At 43.9% G+C, this 15317-nt stretch overlaps 1 protein-coding gene across 2 annotated transcripts in view; it reads left to right on the forward strand.

The window, feature by feature from the left end:
• The first annotated feature begins 5413 nt into the window (after positions 1–5413).
• The window catches only part of RASGRF2 (Ras protein specific guanine nucleotide releasing factor 2), a 122897-nt gene continuing 112993 nt past the window's right edge, over positions 5414–15317 (forward strand). For both annotated transcript variants that reach the window (XM_032675762.1, XM_032675763.1), the window contains exon 1: positions 5414–5770. In XM_032675762.1, the coding sequence (XP_032531653.1) occupies positions 5486–5770 (285 nt within the window). In that variant the 5' untranslated portion in view covers positions 5414–5485. The remainder of the gene's footprint in view (positions 5771–15317) is intronic.

Below are 15317 nucleotides of genomic sequence, written 5' to 3' on the forward strand. Positions count from 1 at the left end.
GCTCTCAATTAATATGTATGGTCAACAAGCTGAATACTGACTCTTCCATTTTAGTCCCAGCTGGCAAACCTTTGCTGAAGAGGAACCAGCTGAAAACAGGCTTACGGAGAAAAGCTGCCTGTCTTTTCTTTCCCAGTGGTTTTAGTGCTGATTTGGACTACGAGCATTTCCACATTTGAAATGCCCCTTCCTTTCCCAGCATTACCCTGATCTAATCCTCTCAGTGGATGTGCCGCGTTGAACTGACCCTACATTACCCTCCTCTTTCTCTCCACTTTATTGCCCACCAGTCTCCTCAATTCACCCCCTCTGTGTTGGTCTCTTCTCCTATTTCAGAGTCCTGCTCTCACCACCCCCCGGCATCTCTGGGTGATTTTAACCTCTTTACCAACTGATTCTCCAGCCTTACCCAGCACCCACGACTCTCCTGCTGTCACTCCCAACTTTGTCTTCTCCATGATTCCCTCCCTACTATCACGTCCCAGTTCCTCCTTCCTCTATTCCTCCTGCATGTCCTGCTAACCCCTAGACATGCCCAGCAATTCCCAGCTGTTCCCAACCCTTGATCTCTCATACTGGTTTCCTCTGCACTGTATGCTCATTACTATCACTCTGCCAGCCAGGCTGAATTCTTCCTCAACCCACTTGCTTTTGCCTCCTGTCTAAATAGCAGTATTTTTTCAATTTAATTGAGTCCCTTGATTCCAGATTTTCTCCTTTTTTTCCCCCTTCTGCTTTTGATTTTCTCCAGCCTGCCTGTGAGACACCTTCTACCACACATTCTTTTTCTCCATTTCTTTTCAACAGTCCTTTGTATTTTCCCATTCTGTCTTTGACCACAGACAAGAATTCCCCAATGACCTCTGCAGACACATCAAACTGTTTCTTTCAAGAGTTCCTCTAAAACCTTATTTTGCTATTCTTCTCCCTAAATCCCAGCAACAAACATGCAAGCTGTGTCCTGAGGATGCTGCTGCCTGTCATAACAGGCAGTGTATATTGACTAGTCCTTGTACATTTTTTGACTGGCTCTGGGGACCCAATCTTGGGCTTAGGTTAAATTGTTCTTGGTTTGGATATTTTTCTGGTGTTTACGCAGCATTTAGAAGTAAGAGGTTAGGCATGATAATAAAAAATGATGATGATGTTGATTGACGATGATGATGATGGTGGCGGTGATGGTGGTGATGGTGACGATGATGGTGACACCCTCACCTGCATAACAGGTAAATGACCTGCAGTTGCCTGCCTTCTGTTGAAATCTCCCACTGAGTATTGGCCTGAGATTCCTGAAGGAGGGAATCTCATGGACACCTGTGTCATTACCTTTCTCATACCACCGAAAGGTATTGTAGTCACAAGTAATTCCACGAGGAATGAATTACCACGAACTGGTGTTCACAATGACCTAAAACCGGTTAAACAAGGTAATTCCCAAAAAAAAATGTCTGCATAAAACAGGAATAGTAAATCTTCTCAAACCACATCAGGAGCTGTATTAAGCCCAAAATTGTTTGTAGTAATTCAAAAGGTGATCTATAAAAGGTAAATTGCATTTCCATACATGAGTGTTTCCCATTAATTTCAAGATATTCAGGACTTACTATACCAATGATGTATAACACAGGTTTGAAAATTTTCCTGCTTTATCATAGCTGAATATTATAAATGCCTTTCAAATAGCCAAATTACACTCTATGCTTGGAGGAGTAAACACTTATATCAGCAAAACTAAGTAAACTTCCAGAGAAGATATTAGTTCAGTTCTACTTTTCAGACAATCTATAAGAAGAATTCAGGAAGGATATTGAGGTGCTGGAGCAGAAGAGCAACAAGGCTGGTGAAGGGACTTGAGCACAAGTCCTATGAAGAGAGGCTGAGGGAGCTGGGGTTGTTCAGCCTGGAGAAAAGGAAGCTCAGGGGAGACCTCATCACTCTCTACAACTCCCTGAAAGGAGGTTGTAGCTGGGTGGGTGTCAGTCTCTTCTCCCAGGCAACCAGCAGTAGGACAAGAGGGCACAGTCTTAAGCTGTGCCAGGGGAGGTTTAGGTTGGATATCAGGATGGAATTTTTTAGAGAGAGTAATGAGACATTGGAACGGGCTGCCCAGGGAGGTGGTGGATTCAGTGTCCCTGGAGGTTTTTAAGATGAGATTGGATGTGGCACTTAGTGCCATGATCTAGTAACCACGGGAGTGTTGGATCAAGGGTTGGACTTGATGATCTCAGAGGTCTTTTTCAACCCATTTTATTCTATGATTCTAAGAGGAGACATGTAGGGATATTCTTAGTGAAACATATGTGTTTTTTTCCCCATAAGTTATAGAGCAGCTGTTTAACAGCTTTACAAATTTATTTTGTATTTGGTACCTTGGCATGAAAATATAAACAATAATTTAGTGACAAAGAAGCATATAAAAATTTAGAGCAAATACATACAAACCCAGACATGAAAATAATAGCATAACTAATTTTTTTCTATTGCTTCAATGGTTTTTATTACCATTACATTAACAGTGGTTTTTTTAAAGTGTTTTTCAGAATAGAGGCCTAAATTTTATGCAGTTTCTAAAATAGATTTTCCTGTCACCCAGAAGAGTGACAACTTGCTGACTTGTCCCCCAAGCACTTCTGGGCGTCAGATTCAGCAATTCCACTGTTGTACAACACTATCTATTTCCCTGTTTATGACAGCTTTGAACACACTGGACTAGGTTCCAATGGGAAATTCAGGGTAAATGCAGACTAATGGGGTCCTCTCTGCTGAGACAGGACCACAACTTTCCACTATAGTTCTACACAAATCTCCTAGGGGCCCATGACGACAAGACTTGGGAATGGAGCTCTACAAATGAATCCTCTGGAATTAAAATACACCAAAGTGAAGGTTAAGATATAAAATAAAGTAAATCAGTGTTCTTATCTGTATGTTCTTTTTCTTCAGAGTCCTATGGAATAAATTATATCCCAGATTCCTTTACATCTGTTTACACATATAACTCATTTGTGTTCATATATATGAATTTGGCGTAGCATTTTACTTTTTTAAAAAGCACAAACAACCCCTTCCTTATTGTTGTTAATGAAGAAATTTTTAAAAATCATGTATGGTTACATTTAGATGTTAGATAGCATATGCTTTTCACAGATATGCAGTAGATATTTAAAGCAATAAAACCTAAGTTGTCCTTGTATAAGAATGATCAAGTAATAAAGAAAATATCATTGAGAGAACTAAATTGTACTTCAACAATAAAGGTCAAACTGATAGCTACATGAACAGTGTTCACTGTAGTGAACATGAACATTAGACTCCCTGTAATTCCTACGGATTGCTATGCAATGACATATTCCACATTTTCAGCTTAGGAAAAATGCCTGCGTGTCTTGGAGAAAATGATGTAGTCAAAGGAAACCCTCACTTTATTTACAGATAGAAATTAACTCCTGTCATTTTTTTTTTCCTGTGTGTCTCAAGTAGTCTGGTGGAATAGATGATGTGTGATCATTTGTGATTTATGCAAAAGCTTTATTAAAGCACAAATTATGTCAGTTGGAACAAAAGCTTGCAACTTTATCTTGGCAAAGATGTGTTCTTGCTGCAGCATTTGGTCGTGATGTACGATGTGCTTGTTTTGGAAAGCTGTGAGTATTCACTGGATGTCAAACATCTGAACACTCTCTGGAGTGGCAGTCTGCTTCTCTCTCTTGGTTTTGCTGCCTTGCCATTTGCTTGCACCAAGAGATAGGATATTCCATGGAATCTTATACACTGAATTAATCCACTGACTTGGACAGCAGCATCTGAGTGGAACTCAGGCATTGAAAGAGGCTAGTAAGACCCCTGTCACTGAGATGCAGGAACACAACTCATCTCACACATTCCAGTCACAGATACGGTGTCCAATCCCTGTCCAAAACCTAGACTTCCCTAGACATGACCTGTTAAGCTCAAATTTCTATGTGACGCTCAGTTCCAGGAGGATTTGTGTATCTGTTTGTTTTTTCTATTATGAAATTTTCTGTTGACAGGACAAGAGCCTTACGCCCCTGCATAGGTCCAGAGTTCCTGTAAATAATACTAAAACCCACAATTGCTGACACAGATTACACAAGGAATGTTTTCTAACTCTGAGCATTATAAAGCAACGCTGTAATTTTCACTTTTTTTTCGAACAGTCAGTAACAGAATGAATTTTCTGTTATTTTTTGACTCCTAAGACTTAATAAAACCAAAGAGATAGAAAGCTACAGAAGAAAAACACATTATCAGATGAAACAGCTCCTGAAAGAACCTTAAGAGGAAGTTTAAATTGCTAAATCAAAGGTGCAGGGTGCTCTGGTTGTTAGAAAGTTCCATATTGCTTATGTTTTATGTAAAATAATTTTTCCTGCCAGCTCTCTTGCCAAAATTTATTTGCTGTAATTAAGGTGTGGAGGTACCACTGTCCTGAGTGCAGGAACCAGATCGCACCTGCTGCCATCCTGACTAACCCAGTGCGAAAACAAACCCGCGTAACTCCTCGCACATTTTTCTTTCGGCATGTGTTGAGCCGCCCCCTTCTCTCGGCGGTCCCCATGCACCCTCCTCCTGCACCCGCGTCCCCGCCCGCGATGCTGCGTGTTACAGCCGCCAGCTGGGATCTAAAAATGGTCCCAGCGTGCCTCAAGCGATCCCCGGCACAGGCAGAGCCCCCCGCACCCCGAGCCGGGGTGGTCTTTGCGCACCATGCGGTGCTCGGGAGGATGCGGTTCCGCAGGGTGACATCTGCGACGCTCCCCCCCCCCCCCCCATCCGCCTTTAACCAGCGCGAGTATCGGGTTAAAAGTGACGGGTTTCTGATATTTCACTTGTGTTTCACTGCTGCATTTCGCTGCAATTCGCTCGAAGGAGAAGTTGCCGGCTCCGGCAGCCGCGTTCGCTCGGCCCTGTCACTTTCTAAGATTTTCGCTCGAAGAATCGGAAAGGCGGAAACTGTCGAGAAACCCACAGGCGGCCCCAAATAACCTGGAGGCTCACGGCCCGTCCCGGCCGGCCGAGAGCACCGCTGCCCGCGGGTTTCAGCGCCCGAACCCCCGCTCCATCCACCCCCAGGGAGGGACGGAGGGACAGCGGGATGGAGAGATGCAGGGATAGGGGGATGCAGGGAGAGAGGGATGCAGGGATGGGGGAAGGGAGAAGGGGGGCAGGGACCTGGGCGCTGCGGCGGCGGCGACTTTGCTCTTTAAATCGCTCTCCAAAGCGGATTTACGGCTGATCCCTCGCGTCACTGCCCGCGGAACGCTCCCGCCGCCGGCGCCCGCTCCGGCTCCTGCTGCGGAGCGGTGGGAGGTGTTGTGGGGCGGGGCGGGGCGGGGGCCGCGGGGAACACACGGCTCGGCCCCCGAGGGCGGGCGTAGCGCGGGGCCGGGGCCGCGCCGTCGGTGCTGCCCGAGCCCATGAGGAGCGGCCGCGGAGCTGCTGAGCGGCCGTGGGTCCGGGCACGATGCAGAAGAGCGTGCGGTACAACGAGGGGCACGCCCTGTACCTGGCGCTGTTGGCCCGCAAGGAGGGCACCAAACGGGGCTATCTCAGCAAGAAGACGGCGGAGACCAACCGCTGGCACGAGAAGTGGTTCGCCCTCTACCAGAACGTGCTCTTCTACTTCGAGGGTGAGCAGAGCGCCCGTCCCGCCGGCATGTACATGCTGGAGGGCTGCAACTGTGAGCGGGTGCCGGCTCCCAAGGGATGCTCGGCCGGCAGTGCCAAGGATGCTGCGCTGGACAAGCAGGTACCGCCCCGACGGCCGCCCCGCGCCCCAGAGGAGGAGGGGGAGGGGGGGAGGAAAGCCGGGTGCTGCCACCCCCCTCGCATCTCCCCGGAGGGGTCACGGTGTCACTACGGGCTCTCGCCCCCCACGGGGAGTTCCCTCCCGCTCCTGGAGCCCTGCGAAGGGCAACAGCCACTCAGAAAGCGGCGAAGCCGGTGGCTTTTTTGTCCTCTGCGGTGACTTTTCCCTCTTCCCTGACTCTTTTTTTTCCCCCAGTGACTGCAAGCCGAATTTCTCTGGGGTGCCCGAAGAGCAGCATCCCACAAACGAAGTGTTGTGTCATCTTGATGCCAGCACTTCTTTGGTGCAGCTATACGTCTCACCAAACTCAGCAAACAGAGGGTGCGAGGGGCCAAAGTCCCAAAAGAGCACAGGGACACTCTAAGGAGTCACTGAGTCTTTCTCTGCGGGGCTGCCCCTTTCCCAGCGATGCTCTGAAGGGGTATCAGGCTCTCAGCTCCCCCTCGGGAACCCCTGCCCTGCAGGGGCGAGTCCGTGCCCTGATTTGCAGCCTGCACAATCTCGCAGGAGTGGGCAGGTTCTTTGCCACGCAAGTGTTGTGAAGCCGATCTTGCTTGAGATGGAAATGGTGGCACGACGCCCGAGCCGGGTCTCCCCTGGCTGTTCTTGGGGGAGGACCCTCAAGGCTTTGGTGGGATTCCTTCCCAAGAGGGGTGGTGGTTCATAACCGTGAACTGCCGAATTCCTGGCTCCCGCCCCCAGCTCATCCTCCCTAAAGCTGATCTGTTTGACATGAGGCGGGTGTTTAAATACTCTCCGTGCATTACATAATCCTGAGGAGAAGGATGCCGTGGTTGTTCAGCGTAGATAGAGATCGAGTATCTCAATCACACGCCTCCAGTTGCCTCACTTGAATTCCTGATCTTACTTGCTGCGGGTTTGAAATGTGTTTGTGTCTGTGCCTGCCGTGCCCTCGCGCCTTTCTTCCGGAACTGGAGAAACCCAACAGGTGTCAGACGGGTTTGGGGAAGTTTGGGTGGTTGCGAGGAGCGTGGTTTGAGCCGCCCGCAGGCGTTTCCCCAAGGTTGTGAGAAAGGGACGCAGACCAAAACCACACTCTGAAACCCAGCACATCGCCCTGCTTGGCTAGAGTGGTCTCCTTTGCAAAGAGAGCTTTGGTGCTTTCTTGCCCATTTAGCACAAATACTTGTGCTTCAGCAGCCTTCAAATGATACACGGTTAATGAGTGAACTTTGGGAGGCTGGGATGGTTGTAGTTTTGTCATATTCACCCCTCACACTCTCGCTCGTTACTTTGAGTCATGTTTTTATAGCATTATAAATGGAATATTAGAGGATTCCCCAGATGAAATTAAACGTGGATGTTGCCGTGCCTGCTTTAGATTGTATACTTATCGATAGTGTTGTTAAACCACATCTTGATGAAGAGAACTGTGTGAAAACAAATCCTTTCCATATCTGTTCCCTTAGAATCTTAACTTGTGTTTTTATATTGATGAATGAGTTGTTCATAATTGCATTTAGCAGTGCAGAGACAAAATAATTACAGATCATGAAGCTGAGCTTTACTTTGGTTTAAACATCAGCTATGTTGGTTTTCAGCAATAGCGGCAGAAAAGAGCTGTTAAAGAGGCAGAACACTTCATTCTTCTTATGGGGTGCTTGTTTTAATTTTCAAGGTACATTGCTAGAAAATATCTTTTTATGTTCATCTTTTGCTTCACCCAAAACGTTTATTCAAAGCTTTCGAGTGTTAGTAGTTTTTACAGACCTTTTTTCATTAAAGTGCACCCTTGTTTGCATATACATATAGACACAAACTTTTGCTAAGGTATACAGGAAAGTCCCTTAGTGACTAAAACTGATCCATCACAAGAAGAAAATAGAAAGATTTGAAAATTAATCAGTCTTTTTAATTCAGAAAATGTGCTTATATTCTTACAGGTGTGAAGTAATAAACCACGAACCTCTTAATTAACAGAGGCACACAAAGTTATTTTTTAATCAGTCAGTCATATGATGATGAAAACTCAGTGTTGCACATGTTAGTTAGTGTAAAAATAGTGCCTAGATTTAATTTAATTTGATTTAATCACACAAATGTATTAATGGAGTGAAAAAAATGAGAAGCTCTGTGCCAGTGTGTGAAGAATCAGATCTCTTTTCTGCGAGGGACAGAAGAAAAGAGGAATCTCTTTCAGTCTAAGTTTTATTTACGTAGGTAATTTAGACATTAGAGTGATAATGTGATACAGAATTACACAAATGAGAGAGAGAAAGAAGAATTAATCACGAGAGACCTCCATCGGCATATTTTGAGTGGATATTTGAAAAAGCAATGCATTTTCTTCAAGTTATGTAATGAAGATTATGGAAAATGCTTGCGGGACAAGTAGATTTTGTTTTCCTTAACTTGCGGATCCTTTTAATTTTAGTTTTGAGTTGTTTTGGAATTGATTGTCATGTCCTGTGCCAGGTAAAACTGGTAAGTTGTCAGAGCTCAGTGGGAGGAATGTTGCAGCTCTGCTACCCCGCACAGGAGACTGAATTTTGGTAAACAGATGTGTCTAGGTTTGGGTTATCTCCCAACAATCCCGACAGTTGGATAATTCCATATTTAACCTTTGTTGGTGCTGTTAGGCTCCTCCAGCAGCCTGTCATGAAGGAAGAGTAAAGTATTACAGGAACCACCATGGTGTGGAAGATTCCAAATGCCTTCATAAGATTTGCTGTAATATTACAGTGTTAAAAAAAAATTGCAATGACAGAATGTGCTTATTTTGTCTTTTCCACTAACATATTAGTATGAATTTTTTTTTCTTCAGAAGGATATTTACTTCAAAGGAAATTCTTTTTAAAAAGTACAGCACCTTTCTTAGTAATAATGAGTGGATTAATTGATATTCTGGGAATGTGGTATCAAGTTGAGTGTGTTGCAGATAATAAATGGTTTGTAGGGGGAGGTTTTGTTTTTATGGAAAAGTGTTTTGATCTCCATCAGAATTTAAAATAGTTTTTATAAACATCAAACCGTTTTTGTTATAAACACTGATTTCACATTTCAGTGATGCCTGCTTGGCTGGTGCTAAAGGAAAAAAAACTCAGGAGCAGTTAATTAGGGGTGAGATAAGGAAAGGGTTTAATTGTGCCAAGGCAATAGATGTTATATGACGCGCACCCCTGTGCCTGAGATGTTACATTTTATAATGCTATCTGTCCAATCCCAAATGTATCCACCCTGTAGCCTTTGCTCCGATCCGCCCCGGGTCCACCCCCTTAAAATTGAGTCTGGGGTGTATTTCGGGACCACCTCTTCATCATTCTCATCATCTTCAGAGCACAAAGGGTACACAGTCACCTAGTTCTTGACTCTGTTCTGTTGTTCAGGCCTAGATATGGGTGTTCTCTAAACAGTATAGGCCTTACCTTGACAAGACACTAAACATTGCCACTGAATTCAGGGGTGGATTTGATATGGGGTGCATAGAATGGAGTAAGAGGGTTAAGGAATATGTAAACTACTTGTACTACAGGGAAAGGGAGTGAGGGCTACTGCTTTTAAAACCTACTTATAAAACTTACAAAAATTAGAAAAATAAAAAACTAATAGGGGCTTAAGGCATCATCAGAAAGATAAAAACAAACATTGATTTATTGAAAAAATAACAATGTGGAAGAATCTGAGTTTCAAAACAGCAAAGTAACACATGGAAATACTACATATGAAAATTTTCTGATATTAGTTAAACTGCTTCTTCCCACAGTAATTGTGGGCTGTGAAAAAGGGCAGCTCCCAACAAGTCCTTCACTGTGACACTGAGAGACTCAGAGAGAATAAATTTCAGCTTTTCTGTTAAAAACTCTGGAAAGAGAATGGCTCTGCCCCAGTGAGTGGTTAATCTCTGTTGAAAGTGAAGTAAAATGCTTCAAACCACACTTTCTGCAGTGTTTCATAGAAGGTTGGCATATGTTATCCAGCAAGTTCATAGATACTTTTTTAAAATACTATTGGAAAACAAGTGAATAGAGGAATGTAAATATTATCATTATTATTATTGTCTGCATTGGGAGGAGGCCTGTATGTTTAGATTCCTTCATAACTGTGCATTGAATACATGGAAATGTTCTGATACAGTTATTAATAACTGTCTTAAGAGTATTTAGGCTTGTAAATGTTACACGATTTTAGCAGAGACTATTCTTTGTATCTTGCTTGCAATAATCTTCCTTCCACTTAGGAAAATTAAATGCAGTATTAAGTCCCTGTCCCCACAGATTAGCAGAATCCAATTATTTGAATTTTTTTCTGCTTACTGTAGCTCTGATTTTGTAGAGGATACAGGGATTTTGTGATGTTTGGAACCTCTCTGTTTTACATACTTTCCTTGATGTGCTAAGGCAGGTATATGCTACCAACAGCTTTTGCTGTATCTCTCAGATAGTTTAATATATATATAACCTGATAAGAGCATCTAAAGGGCATTTTTTTCTGAAGATATAATGAATTAAATGTTAATCACTTTTATTAGGCAACAGGCCCCGTGTTGTTCACCTTCCCATGCCTGTTTTATGTAGCAGGTGGCTGAGGAGTGGGGGGGGGACTTTTTGGCACCTTCAGGTGTTGCATTGTCCATAAATCTTACTGCTTGCTTGCGGGCAAGTAAATCCCTGGGACGTTCCAGTGCAAATGTACACCAGAGATGACCATGTTTTAGAAATTTTCTGTAGCATTTAAAAAGTAATAGATGACTTTTTCTTCTCAGCATCTGACAAGAAAAAAAATGTGTTGGATTTTCATCTTCTCCAAACTTCTTTTTTTTTTTTTTTTGATGGAATATCTTCAACAGAATGAGTTAATTAAAAAAGATGGTTATTAGTGTTTTAACAGCTAAATGGTGTAACTATTTAAAAGAATCTGGGATTATATTCTCCTCTTTCTTCTCGTGGAACTGTGGAACAGTGACTTTTGTCCATCTTCTGCCTTTTGAGGCTTTTGACTGTGATATAGTGGCTGAATAACATGTTGTTTAATCATTCTGCAGGCTTGAACCAGTGGGATTCAAGTTCCTAAATTCTGCAAGATGTCCATTGGAGTGCACTGTGCCCTTTGCAATCTTTTGAACTCAGCAAGCTCATTAAATTGCTTTAATTAATTTTATTTAATTCATTAGATTGCATTTTAGAAATGCTGTGCCTCTAGTTAACATTCCTTGAGTAAGCCATAAATTCTTTGTAAATGTCTATATTTGTGCAGTAGGGGAGTGTAAGACAGGGTGCTTTTCATGTGCCTTCAGGTGCCTGACCTGAGCTGGATACCCTGGCAGAGAGTGAAGTCCTGGCCAGTGGAGTCAGCACAGTCTGAAGAACTGGTCACCCCATCCCAAATTAGGTGTTTGCATCTGTTCTGATATTTTCTACACACCACTGGTGTTTTCTTTTGGCTGTTTTGGGTACATGCTGGGTCCTCACCTGTTGAAAGTGTAGAAAGGCTGCAGGTAATCACTGTTTCTTCATTCTGATTTCTGTTCCCTCCTCTGCCTTACTCAAGTTGTTTCTCCTGTTTCAGCAAATCTTCTCAGAAATTGTGGAGATCATGTTCAGCCTATTTCACAGAGTGTCTCTGGTGTCCTCCAGATTGAAATCAGATTTTATTTTTAACCCCATGCATTACAGAGGCTCAGGCATGACAAGAAAATTACAGCCTTCTTTTTGCACTAGACATATTGTCTTCAATTTGGCACTCACGGAATTTTAGTGAACTATTATAAGTGCTTCTTCCTAATTTGTTGAGGAAGAAGAGAACCGCCCACCAAGCACACCTTGCACTGCCATCCTGTCACGCAAGAAAAATGGCCTTTCGTCTTGCATGCAGCAGGCTCCAGCAGAGACTCCGTGACATCCAGAACAAGTGGTGGATCAATCTAGCTGAAAAAACTCAATTATGTGCAGATACAGGTGATCACAGAGGTTTCTATGAGGCCCTGAAAACAGCATACCGGCCTACATACCAGGTCCAAAGCCCTCTACTCAGTGCAGATGGTCAAATGCTTCTAACAGATAAAACCTCCATTCTGAATCGATGGTCTGAACACTTTCAGACTCTTTTCAGTACCAACCGTGTAGTCCAAGATTCAGCAATTCAGTCCATCACACAACAACCAGTGAAGTACGAATTGGATACTGCCCCCACTTTAGGAGAAACCCTCAAGACCATACAGCAGGTGAAAACTGGCAAGGCAGCTGGGGTTGATGGAATTCCACCCGAAGTCTGGAAACATGGGGGCCATGCACTCCATGCTAAATTTCACGAGTTCTTACTACGCTGTTGGGATCTAGGCGAACTCCCATCAGACCTTCGAGATGCAGTCATCATCAATTTGTATAAGAAGAAAGGTACTAAATCAGACTGCTCAAATTACCGTGGTATTACTCTGCTCTCCATTGCTGGTAAAATCCTGGCAAGAATACTCTTGAACAGACTAATACCCACTATAGGAGAAGGAATTCTACCTGAAAGCCAGTGTGGTTTCAGAGCCAACAGGAGCACCACAGACATGATGTTTGTTCTCAGACAACTGCAAGAGAAGTGTAGGGAACAGAACAAAGGTCTCTATGTAACCTTTGTCGACCTCACCAAGGCTTTTGATACTGTGAGCAAAAAAGGTCTGTGGCAGATTTTGGAACATTTAGGATGTCCCCTCAGGTTCCTTAAAATGATTATCTCACTCCATGAGAATCAGCACAGCCAAGTCAGATATGGCAATGCACTTTCTGAGCCCTTTCTAATAACTAATGGTGTGAAACAAGGCTGCTTTCTTGCACCAACCCTTTTCACAATCTTTTTTAGCATGATGCTCCAAAGGGCCACGGCAGACCTCGATGATCAGGACGGTATCTACATCCGATACCATACTGATGGAAGCCTATTCAGCCTAAGGCAACTGAAGGCCCACACCAAGACCTTAAACCATCTTGTCCGGGAGCTGCTTTATGCTGATGACGCTGCCCTTGTTGCCCACACAGAAGCAGCTCTGCAGCGTTTAACATCCTGCTTTGCAGATGCTGCTGAGCTCTTTGGGCTGGAAGTCAGCTTAAAGAAGACAGAAGTTCTCCATCAACCAGCACCTCAGGAAGTCCTCCATCATCCCCATATCACCATTGGCGAATCAGAGCTCAGATCAGTCCAACAGTTTAATTACCCAGGTAGCCTCATCTCCTCGGATGATAAGACTGACGGAGAGATAGACAACAGGTTAGCAAAGGCATATAGTGCCTTCGGAAAGCTTCATAAAAGAGTTTGGCGAAATAAGCACCTGAAGAAAAGTACAAAGATCAGCATTTACAAAGCCATAGTGCTGTCTGCTCTCTTATATGGATCTGAATCATGGGTCATCTAACGCCACCACTTGCGTCTCCTGGAACACTTCTATCAACGCTGTCTCCGCACAATCCTAAACATCCACTGGTCAGATTTTGTGACCAACACATCTGTTCTAGAACAAGCAGCAGTCACAAGTATTGAGGCCATGTTGCTGAGAACACAGCTGTGTTGGGCAGGGCACGTCTCAAGGATGAAGGACCACCGCCTCCCTAAGATCTTGCTCTATGGTGAACTTGCCACCGGCTGCTGCAAGAGAGGAGCTCCAAAGAGAAGATCCAAGGACTCCCTGAAACAACATCTCAGCCTTGGCCATATTGATCACCATAACTGGTCTACTCTGGCCTCCAGTCGGGAGGCCTGGAGACACACTACCTATAACGCTGCTGATGCTTTTGAGAAAGCACACAGGATCACCCTTGAGGAGAAAAGACAACACAGAAAGAATCGTGCCTTGCAGAAGACTCTAAGGAGTCTTTCTGATGTGCCTTTTGCAACCGGACGTGCCTGTCTCGTATTGGCCTTTTTAGCCACCAACACACTTGCAACAAATGTGGGTAGAGCCCTTCCCAAATCTTCATTCATGAAGCCTAGCCATGAATTATAATCACTTCTTCCTAATAAATTTGTTGGGTACAATTAAAAATGTATAGGCCAACTGCAAAGCTCTCTTGAGAGGAAGATGGGAGAAGAACCTACAGAAGAGTGGAGAGATCCAACAGAGACCTGTGCAATATCAGCACTGGTCATGTAGATATTTGTGTGTGCAAGTGAAGGAGGAGCAGTAATAAATGGCACTTTATCATACCAAAGGCAATAAGTGACTTAGTGCATTTGATATCTGAAGTATTTTTACCTATTCCTAGGGCTTGATCAGGCAAGTGAGGGCTTCTGGGATGGTGCTGTGTTTATATGTTGGGTTTGTGTCACTGAGATCTTTTGGTTGTAGCTTTCTTGGCCCAAGAAGTACATGATGGCTGATGGAAATACCAAGGACTCCTTTCTTGTAAAGTATTCAGAAAAAGAATTGTGATGAATACCCTGAGAGGGGTCATTTTCTGTAGGGCTTTTCTGTTTCCACCTGCTCCTTCTCTGGGCATTTGCAATGTGTCTGGGGTCTAGATTCTGCCTTTTGCCTGGGATTCCTGTGAAAAATGCACAAATCACATCCACGAGGTGTCTTACAGTAACTAATCATTCCTTGTTTTGGGGACCCAGCTTGGCTTGGGAGAGGTAGAACCAATCTCTGTGAATGTAGTGGTTAAAAAATAAAAGTGCCACTTAAACGCTGCAGGTCAATGGTTTTTCTCATTATTCTTCCAAATTTAGTTGTGTCAGAACTGCTGGGTTTTGTGCAGACTGTATTTGCAGTGATTTTGTGCTGACTGTGTGTGCAGTAATTCCTTCTTATCTCACTGTCTGTTTTGAAACTAGAAGTGTTAATACTAAGGAAGCATCTGAATGACATAATAAGAGAAGTTTCTGAACTCTTCTGATCAATGTGCAGGGTGATGTGCATCCAAGAATCATGATAAAGCAAACTGTGAAATCATGTCTCACTTACGTGTGGTGGCTGAACCAGCATCTCCTGAGAGAAGAATTGTTTAATAAAGGGCTGCAGTCACTGCATTTGCACTGGAGGGGCTGAGTTAATACACCAGGCAGCCTCTGACATAGTGCTCCTTCCTCACCTCCCTGTACCTGGATTTGTAACCTAATGCCAAAAACTACCAAAAAAACCAAACAAAAACCCAAACACCAAAACCACTAAACTAAAAAACGAACATGAAACTTACATACAAATGCCTGCAAAAAATGAAGCTTTCGATTAATTTTGATTCATTCATGATTTATATTGTGGAAACAACCAGACAGAGACGACTCCTTTTGGTGCAGATTTAATTTTGTGATAGGTGTAAGCTTTCAGGCCCCAGACAAGGGTTTTTTCTCATATTTTGCTGCCTGCTGCAGATGGAAGTTTCATAAGTGCATTACTAGTTGGCCTGAGGGAAGCCAGGGTAGCCTGGTGTCCAGTATTACACAGCCGAGAATGGGCAGTGACCTGAGAGAGCCCTGTCATCCACAGTATGAGAGGGGCTGCAGAGCTACCAGGGGTCATGTCTGCACCACAGACAACAGTGCTGAAATT

The sequence above is a fragment of the Chiroxiphia lanceolata genome, chromosome Z (genome assembly GCF_009829145.1).
Source record: "Chiroxiphia lanceolata isolate bChiLan1 chromosome Z, bChiLan1.pri, whole genome shotgun sequence".
Taxonomy (NCBI): Eukaryota; Metazoa; Chordata; class Aves; order Passeriformes; family Pipridae; genus Chiroxiphia; species Chiroxiphia lanceolata.